At 37.4% G+C, this 9942-nt stretch overlaps 1 protein-coding gene across 3 annotated transcripts in view; it reads left to right on the top strand.

Annotated features, from left to right (window-relative positions):
• The window catches only part of NR5A2 (nuclear receptor subfamily 5, group A, member 2), a 178244-nt gene extending 168938 nt beyond the window's left edge, over nt 1-9306 (top strand). For all 3 annotated transcript variants that reach the window (XM_011990596.1, XM_011990595.1, XM_011990597.1), the window contains one exon: nt 5850-9306. In XM_011990596.1, coding sequence (XP_011845986.1) covers nt 5850-6097 — 248 coding nt within the window. In that variant the 3' untranslated portion in view covers nt 6098-9306. The remainder of the gene's footprint in view (nt 1-5849) is intronic.
• Nucleotides 9307-9942: the final 636 nt, after the last annotated feature.

Here is a 9942-nt window from a genome sequence, read left to right as displayed (position 1 = left end):
AGCATGTTAAGAATGTTTTGTAAACTACAAAGCACCAATCAGTTGTAAGGGCTTGTTATTTCTGTGTACATACATAGTATATACACTTTATATCCCCTTTTTTTTTTTTTAAGAGACAGGGTCTCACTCTGTTGCCCAGGCTGGAGTGCAGTGGCACAATTATAGCCTACTGCAACCTTGAGCTCCTGGGCTCAAGTGATGCTCCTACTTCAGCCTCTCAAGTAGCTGAGACTACAGGCAAACACCACCATGTCCAGCCAACTTTTTATTTCTAATTTTTGGGGAGACAGGAGTCTTGCTGTGGTGCCTAGGCTGGTCTCGAACTCCTGGGCTGAAACGATCCTCCATTTTTGTAGATAGCTCCTGCCAAGGGCTGCATTTTCTTACTAATTTGCCCATGAAAGCATAAAATTGTATGTTCTAGTTGGTAAAAATAACTCTTGGGTTAGAGTGTGTGTGTGTGTGTGTGTGTGTGTGTGTGTACACACCTATATTATTCTAAGGGACTCATGGGAATGAATTTAAAACTTTGAGTTTTGGATTTTGCTGGAAACTGGAGATAGAATCTAAGTTTAGGTGTCAGCACCAAAATTATCCTGCCCTCCCCTCCCCAATCCCTAAACAGCCCTGATTTCTTTTTAAACGTGAACTTCGTTCTTATGAAAAGAACTAACATGTTCTCCAACTTCCAGAAGTTCTTACAAAATTAGTTATACAGATTATCCAAATTTGGCCCTTTAAAAAGTAATTTTGAACATTAGCTCTTTACAGAAAATCTATTTTCCTTCTCCTTTTCTAGAGGAAGGGCCCTTCTGAGGGCAAATCGTGCGGCAGTTTATAGATTGTCATCTCTCTAAAGACATCAAAGAAAATAAGTATTTTCTATGTGCAAAATGGTACCTCTTTTTCCACCTTTATGTCCTTTAAAAGATTAGATAAGCTAGCTCGCACCTGTAATTAATCCAAGATATTCCCAGTTACTGGGACCAGGAGTAGCTGAGGCCGGAGGATCACTCGAGCCCAGGAGTTCAAGGCTACAGTGAGTTATGATGTCACCACTGCATTCCTGTCTGGGTGGCAGAATGAGACTCTGTCCCTATTTATAAAAAAAAAAAAAAAATCAGACAATAATATTAGTAATTAAAAAAATTAAAATCTTTACAAAGACAAAAAAGACTAAGGAATTTTTTTCCCACTTGTGAAAAATTAACGAATATAATTACCTTACCAGCAAAAGCCAACACATTCCATGTGAGCCTCACAGCCCCCAGCCCCCTGGCTCAGCAGAGGACCCATTTCTGAAAAAGTGTGTTGAATGACAAGGTTTATAGGCTGCACCATTATGGCAGCTACCAGGGAGGCAGAGATGAGTATCTTCCTCTTCAGAGAGCGTGAATGTTGTGTATGACTGAAAAGTCAGCCCTGTAATATATTCAAGAAGACCTAAGGGTTTACTTTCCAATAAGGATGGAAAAAAATCTGAGCACCCCACTGTGAGCTTATCGTAATGCGCTTCATATAAAAAGTTGGTAATTAGTCCCTGAGTGAATAAAGTAGAATAGATGATAAGAGATTGATACTAAGAGGAGAAGCACAAAATGCTCTTGCCAGTCATCAAAATTTAAAGGCTATAGAGAAAGGGTTGGGGATGCCTCTGTCTGTTTACATACTATTTCCAACTCAGAATTTGTAATGATGGGGTTTATTAACTGGTGTTTTTAAATTGTATGAAAATGAAGCTTGTATAAATTTCAAAGGAACACACGGAGTGCCAAATGCAGGAGCCTTTGCAATCCAGCCTAAAATGCCACAGAAAAACTGGTGGGAATTTTGATCTCATATCAATCTCTTTTCCTCCAGCTTGGGGGTCTTTTGCTAAAATTCAGATGCGGGACAATGCTATTTAATATGAGAATCAAACAGCACATTTCAAAAACACATATTTCTGGGAACTCCAGAACATGTAATCATTTGTCTAGATTTTGTTTTCTTCATATAATTTAATATCAATTCACTTGTATATTTTTGTTGTTAGAGACTCCTGCTATAGATGAGTTCAGATTCCCAAGCTGCAGCTACCATTCATTACTTAATATGGAATAGGGCTTGATTTTTATTGGAGGGACGTTACAGAGAAAATGGAAATCAGGACAATTTCAGTGTTTACATCTGGGCCATAGCTTTGCATTAAACATGCTTCCCCTTTCCATCCCCAAGTCCTGAGAATTTAAATTTCTATTTTAATGGGATTCATGTTTTAATTTTTATGAAAAGGCATGCATTTTCATCAAAACTAATTCCATGAGTACTGAGGAAACACACTGAAGTTTCTAAACTCTTCCTAAAAAGTAAATACAAGTGAACCACATAAACGAGTGAAAATTCCAGGTCTTTGGGAGGTGGTATCATTTGTATTTTGGCACTTAATATTTTCCGTTGCTTTTAGATCCTTGTGAACTGTCTGTGAACTACCTCGATTATAGTGGAAAATCCAGGGTCTACCTGTCTGTCAGGTCCAGTCCACAGCATCCCAGGGACTGACTCCAATCCGAATGAGATCATAGGCAGGTTTTACTTACCACAAAACTGACCAGTGAAAATCCTCATTTGCAAAACACGTAAATTAGAACTTGATTATTCAGATTACAAAAAGATTCATCAGAGGACTTTCTGAATAGAAAACACGATTACATATAAAGTATGGTATTTTATTTCAGGGAGAGATCCATTACATATATGCCAAATTTTTGAAAATCAGTTTCTAGTAAGAAAAAGAAAGGAAATTGGCTTGTGAAATAATTTAACAGGTCAAATTCACAATTGTATCAATCTTGGACAAATACAACAAGAATGTGAAGCAAAGAGTTACTGGTGGATTCCCTGAGGATGGCTGGACTAAAGCATATCCCTTATCCCCAGGAGCTTACAGTCTGCATAGGGAAATGGATGATTAAATAGACAGAAGCCAGCACCGAGGCAGGCAGCAGAGCAATGATCCTGGAACAGCATGGTCAGTAAATGAGAGGAATTCAATCAGAACTTCTTCAGGATCATTGCCATGTGTATAGATGTAAAAACAAAATGATGTTCAGCAAGTAAGAATCTTTGGGACAATTAGCAGCATACATTTTATTACTTCATGATAACATTCATCAAAATAGCTTAATGGGATAATTAATTCAGGCATGTAGATTCAATTCTGATAAGCTTTAGCAAAAAATAGTATATTTAGCCCAAGTATGAGAAACCTATATATTTTCCTGCCAGAAGGAAAATTGCATGTATTTCCAAACTTTTGAGGGAAAAGGGTGTCAGTATGAACCAGTATTCATAGAAATTAACCATCGAGGCTGGACGCAGTAGCTCACGCCTGTAATCCCAGCACTTTGGGAGGCCAAGGTGGGTGGATCACTGGAAGTCAGAAGTTCAAGACCACCCTAGTCAACATGGTGAAACTGGTCTCTACTAAAAATACAAAACTCAACTGGGCGTGGCGGCGCATGTCTGTAATCCCAGCTCCTCAGGCGGCTGAGGCAGGAGAATTGCTTGAACCCGGGAGGTGGAGGTTACAGTGAGCCGAGATGCACCACTGTACTACAGCCTAGGCAACAGAGCAAGACTTTGTCTCAACAAAAAAAAAAGAAAAGAAAAGAAAAGAAAGAAAAAAAGAAGGAAATTAACCATCAAATGCTGAGCTGAAGACTGTAAATTTTTAATAGTAAGTGGATAAACCAAAACTTATGATCTAGTCTTTGTTTTATGTTTGTTGGTAGTTTTCTTTCCTTTTTTTTTTTCCTTAACAGAGCAGCATAGTTTATCACAGAATGTTAAACCTACTTCTCAAAAAAATACTTTTATCAAAAAAGGAAAGTTTCAAGCAACTTTTGAAAAAAAGGCTATTCTTCATTTTCTTACATTTTATATTAATTCTATGCAAATTTCTACATCCTCTCTATTAATCTCTGTGACTGTTAATAGCTTTGCTTGCTGGTGAGAGTATTTTTCACTGTAGCGTAAAGTAATACTCCATTTCAAATTGTTTTAATAGTCATGTTTTAATCACTATAATGCAACACAAATGTAGATTTTTCTATCATGTACCAAGGTACAACATATTGAAGGTATTTCTGATTGTTTATATTATGTAATTTTGAACCAAGTATGACTGGATACATAGTCATATTTATAAATATTTTTAAGTAACTTAAAATCATTTTAAAAATATATTAAATAAGACAGGTGGAAAATGCTTTACTAACTGTAAAGTGCCGCATGTGTAAAATGTCCAGAGCACACCAATGTGGTTGCCAATTTAAAAGCCACCAGAAGACACAGAGCTCCTTATTTGTAGTATTTATCTGTCTGTAATACTCATTAATGAATAATCAAATATGTTTGAGTCTCCCATCTCGCTTTGAAAGAGATGTGGTACCAACTCTCGACATAGCTATTTCAGTACTAATTCCTCACTGTTTTTAATTTGGGTCAGAGACTTGGGGATTGAAAGGGGAAGCATGTTTAATGCAAAGCTATGGCCCAAATGTAAACACTGAAATCGTCCTGAACACACTTCAACAGCGAATGTATGACAGCCTAGTGTAAAGCCATTTAGAAATAACAAGATGGACATGTACACATATGTAGGTTAAGTTCAACAGCATATAATGCCAAAAACAGTATAGTGGGTATGAGTTACTTTAACCGAGTTTAATACCTTTATCCTTTTAGTCATGGTACTGTGTGGTTTTCTTCTGAATCTCTTTCTCATTTATTTTTATCCAATTAGAAAATAAAGCAGGGCAGGGTGGCTGCATCTGTTTACTTTGTGAGCATGGGTGTATGTAAACACACACATGTATCTGTCTATTTTTTCCAGAGGCTTCTATGTACACATCATATAAAAGTCATACTGTTAACATAAATCAACCCCAGAAGAGAAATTCCAGCATACCATTTTCCCTTGCCTATTGTCTGTGTGTGTGTTTGTATGTCAGTCTGTCTTTTTATTCTGGCTTTCTCTCTTATTCAGTATTTATAAGGACCTTTAGGGCAGATGTCTAAAAACAACTGCATAGTCATCAGGAGTTAGGCGGAATGAAATGCCTTCGCTCATCTTCTCTACATGAGTGACCAGAAGAAAAAAAGAAACACAAAGTATCAGACTTTAGAAACCACATGCAGGTTAAAGGGCACCGACCATCCTGGCTTGTGTTCTGCCTAAAGGACAAGGCTTTCATTTGATAAAGATCATTAGTCACCAAGATATATATTTTAGAGAGTTCCCAGTAGCGAATATTCCGTTGGCAGTCACTGGAGTGTACCAGATGGTTCATTAGCATAGGCTAGACAAGTCAAAGACTTTCAGAATCATTTAGAAAATGTCAAACAGAAACAAGAATCCTGTCACTTTTTATTAGAATTAACTACATCATACCCTGGACACAGATTTCACCTTGGGTCAGAAAAATTAATACAGAATTATATGAATTGTGTAATATACTGGGTTAAGATAGGTCTTTCTCCAGGGACTCATTTGCTGGCAATATATTAAGATCCCTCTACTTTAGGAATCCTCAAACCTTTCCTTTTGTAAGATATGAAAAGAGTTGACCTTGCTCAAAATCCATTGGTGTCTAATTGATTTGAGGTATATGCAGAATTTCAACAAGACATTCTTCTAAAGCTCTTTTGTGATCCTTTTCCCAGGAAGCTCGGTGAGTGGGGTTATTCAGCAGCACGTAAAGTATGCTTTATGTCAAAAGGAAAATATATCCATTAATTGAACACACTGCTTTAGTAAACAGGAATTAAAATGCTATTGAAATGTTGCTTTTTTTTTTTTAATTCAGATGTCAAAAACCTTGAAAACTTCCAGCTGGTAGAAGGTGTCCAGGAACAAGTCAATGCCGCCCTGCTGGACTACACAATGTGTAACTACCCGCAGCAGACAGAGAAATTTGGACAGCTACTTCTTCGACTACCCGAAATCCGGGCCATCAGCATGCAGGCTGAAGAATACCTCTACTACAAGCACCTGAATGGGGATGTGCCCTATAATAACCTTCTCATTGAAATGTTGCATGCAAAAAGAGCATAAGTTACAACCCCTAGGAGCTCTGCTTTCAAAACAAAAAGAGATTGGGGGAGTGGGGAGGGGAAAGAACAGGAAGAAAAAAAGTACTCTGAACTGCTCCAAGCAACACTAATTAAAAACTTGCTTTAAAGATATTGAATTTAAAAAGCATAATAATCAAATACTTAATAGCAAATAAATGATGTATCAGGGTATTTGTATTGCAAACTGTGAATCAAAGGCTTCACATCCCCAGAGGATTCCATAGAAAAGACATTGTAATGGAGTGGATTGAACTCACAGATGGATAGCAACACCGTCAGAATAAAAACGGACAGAACAATTCTTGTATATTTAAACTGATCTCCGCTATGAAGAAATTTAGGAACTAATCTTATTAATTAGGCTGATACAGCGGGGGATTTGAGCTTACAGGATTCCTCCATGGTAAAGCTGAACTGAAACAATTCTCAAGAATGCATCAGCTGTACCTACAATAGCCCCTCCCTCCTCCTTTGAAGGCCCCAGCACCTCTGCCCTGTGGTCACCGAATCTGTACTAAGGACCTATGTTCAGCCACACCCAGTAGTAGCTCCACCAAATCATGAACAGCCTAATTTTGAGTGTCTGTGTCTTAGACCTGCAAACAGCTAATAGGAAATTCTATTAATATGTTAGCTTGCCATTTTAAATATGTTCTGAGGTTTGTTTTGTCACGTGTTCATGATGTTAAGAAAATGCAGGCAGTATCTCTCTTCTATCTTATATAAGTGTTAATTAATATTAAGGGAAATGACTACAAACTTTCAAAGCAAATGCTCCATAGCTAAAGTAACTTAGACCTTATTTCTGCTACTGTTGCTGAAATGTGGCTTTGGCGTTGTTGGGTTTCATAAAAAATTTCTGGCAGGAAGTCTTGTTAGGATACGTCAGTCTTTTTCATCATCCAAGTTTGTAGTTCATTTAAAAATAAAACATTAAACATATTTTGCTAGGATGTCAAATAGTCACAGTTCTAAGTCGTTGGAAACAAAATTGATGCATGTTAATCTATGCAAAGAGAAAGGAAAGGATGAGGTGATGTATTGACTCAAGGTTCATTCTTGCTGCAATTGAACATCCTCAAAACTTGGATGGAAATGGTGATTTTTACATGTGGCCTGGAAAGATATTAAAGTAATTCAAATCTTCTCCAAAGGGGAAAGGAAGAGAGTGATACTGACCTTTCTAAGTCATAGACCAAAGTCTGCTGTAGAACAAATATGGGAGGACAAAGAATCGCAAATTCTTCAAATGACTATTATCAGTATTATTAACATGCGATGCCACAGGTATGAAAGTCTTGCCTTATTTCACAATTTTAAAAGGTAGCTGTGCAGATGTGGATCAACATTTGTTTAAAATAAAGTGTTAATACTTTAAAGTCAAATAAGATATAGTGTTTACATTCTTTAGGTCCTGAGGGGCAGGGGGATCTGTGATATAACAAAATAGCAAAAGCAGTTATTTCCTTAATGTTATTTTTCTGATTGGTAATTATTTTTAACAGTACTTAATTATTCTATGTCGTGAGACACTAAAATCAAAAACGGGAATCTCATTTAGACTTTAATTTTTTTGAGATTATCGGCGGCACAATCACTTGTAGAAACTGTAAAAAATGAAAGTATCTCCTAGTCCCTTAATTTTTTCATAAATGTTTCTGGCTTTTGAATAGTGTATTTATATTGTATATCATAGTTTCAACTGTAGACAATTATGATGCTAATTTATTGTTCCTTGGTTTCAACTTTGTATAAGATATAGCCAAGACTGAAGAAACCAAATATATGTGTTTACTGTAGCATGTCTTCAAGTTAGTGGAACTTAGTTCAGGGACATAGAAGAGTCTTAATGAATTAAAATCATTCACTTCATTAAATGTCTGTAAATCTTCATCATTCCTACTGTAGTTTATTTAATATCTATTGTAAATTATGTGACTTGTATCTTCCTCTGGTTTTCAAGTAAACTTAACAAGGTGGAGTCTTACCTGGTTTTCCTTTCCAAGCATTGTAAGTTGTATACCAAAGATATTAGTTATTACTTCCGTGCGTACAAAGAGGATTATTTTATTACTTTTAGTAATCACCTCTAATACTCATCCACATGAAGGGTACACATTAGATAAACTGGGCGTTGGCTCATGCACAATCTCAGTCACCCGTGTTATCTTCATGGCTCAAAGGACAATGCAAAATCACCGACCAGAGCGCATATCCAAAGCATTACAGAGAACAGCAGCATCATTGCCCTCTCCAGCTGAAAAACAAGTTGGCTAGAAGATACACGGAGAGGAATGGTGTTGTCAACAGTTAATGAAACGGTCCTATCATGCATATGTAATGTGGGTGGAGACAATTATAACATTTGACTATAACTATTTGGAGGGTCTTTAACATTGCCAAAAAACCAAATATGTTGATTTTTATTTTATTTTATTTTGTATTTTAAGAGGCGAGATCTTGATCTCATATGCTGCCCAGGCTGGCCTCGAACTCCTGGGCTCAAGCATTCCTCCCACTTCAGCCTCCCCAGTAGCTGGGACTAGGGATGCACACCAGCACACCTGGCTACATTGACTCTTAAAATCTATGTTCTCTTATTTTAAAGATACAGTACTCCCCACTGAAGATCAAACCTAAAAAATGTCACTTATTGGTATGTTGTTAACCTGGTAGATTAAATCATGAGAACGATTAGAAAGATGGGCAACACAGCGGGTTACATCCACACTGCTGATCACACCAACGACAGGAGCTGATAAGCAAGAAAGCATCACAGCCAGCGTCTGTTCACCCAAGGTTGACAAGTGAAGTTTCTCCAGTGTTGATTGTTAGCCAATTTGTAACCTGACATTTACTTAGCAACTGCCTTATCAATTACAGGATTTACCGGTAACAGCAGACTCAAATATAAAAGTTTTTGGCTTAACTTGGTTTATTATAGTTGCTCTATGTTTGTAAACAGACAATCCGTAATGTCTGATTATCTGTATCACAGATCTGCAGCTGCCTTGGACTTGAATCCATGCAATGTTTAGAGTGTGAAGTCAGTTACTTGTTGATGTTTTCTTACTGTATCAATCAAATACATATTGTCATGTCAGTTCTTGCCAGGAATTTCTCAACAAAATGGAATTTTTTTCAGTATTTCAATAAATATTGATATGCCCAGCCTGATAATTTTTAAAAGTTTTTATGTTCTCCTCATTCTATTGGGTACTAAAGCTTTTTTTTTTGTTTTGCTTTTTTTTTTTTTTTTTTTTTGAGACAGAGTCTTGCTCTGTCGCCCAGGCTGGAGTGCAGCGTCGCAATCTCGGCTCACTGCAAGCTCCGCCTCCCGGGCCATTCTCCTGCCTCAGCCTCCCGAGTAGCTGGGACTACAGGCGCTCGCCACTACGCCTGGCTAATTTTTTGTATTCTTTAGTAGAAACGGGGTTTCACTGTGTTAGCCAGGACGGTCTCGATCTCCTGACCTCGTGATCCACCCGCCTCAGCCTCCTAAAGTGCTGGGATTACAGGCGTGAGCCACCGCGCCCGGCCAACTAAAGCTTCTAAGAAAGAGCAAAAGAATCCCACAGGAATAGACACTTCCCTCTAGATATCTTCTAGAGTGGTTGACTGTCCTTCCATGGATACCTGAAGCATTAAATTCAATCTGCACATCATCTCTACATGTGAAACAAAGTATTTTATATCATTTACTGTTATAATCAATGAGCAGAAAAATCTTAATAGCCTCTTACTTTTTTGTAGAGCTTACGGTGCCCTGAGAACTTTCCCAAGTGATTTATTAATTCACTGGGTCTTCAGAACAGATCCAGGAGG

Source organism: Mandrillus leucophaeus, unplaced genomic scaffold (genome assembly GCF_000951045.1).
Source record: "Mandrillus leucophaeus isolate KB7577 unplaced genomic scaffold, Mleu.le_1.0 Scaffold38, whole genome shotgun sequence".
Lineage (NCBI taxonomy): Eukaryota > Metazoa > Chordata > Mammalia > Primates > Cercopithecidae > Mandrillus > Mandrillus leucophaeus.
The sequence above is the reverse complement of the archived record's forward strand: the minus strand, read 5'-3'. Positions and strand labels throughout refer to the sequence as shown.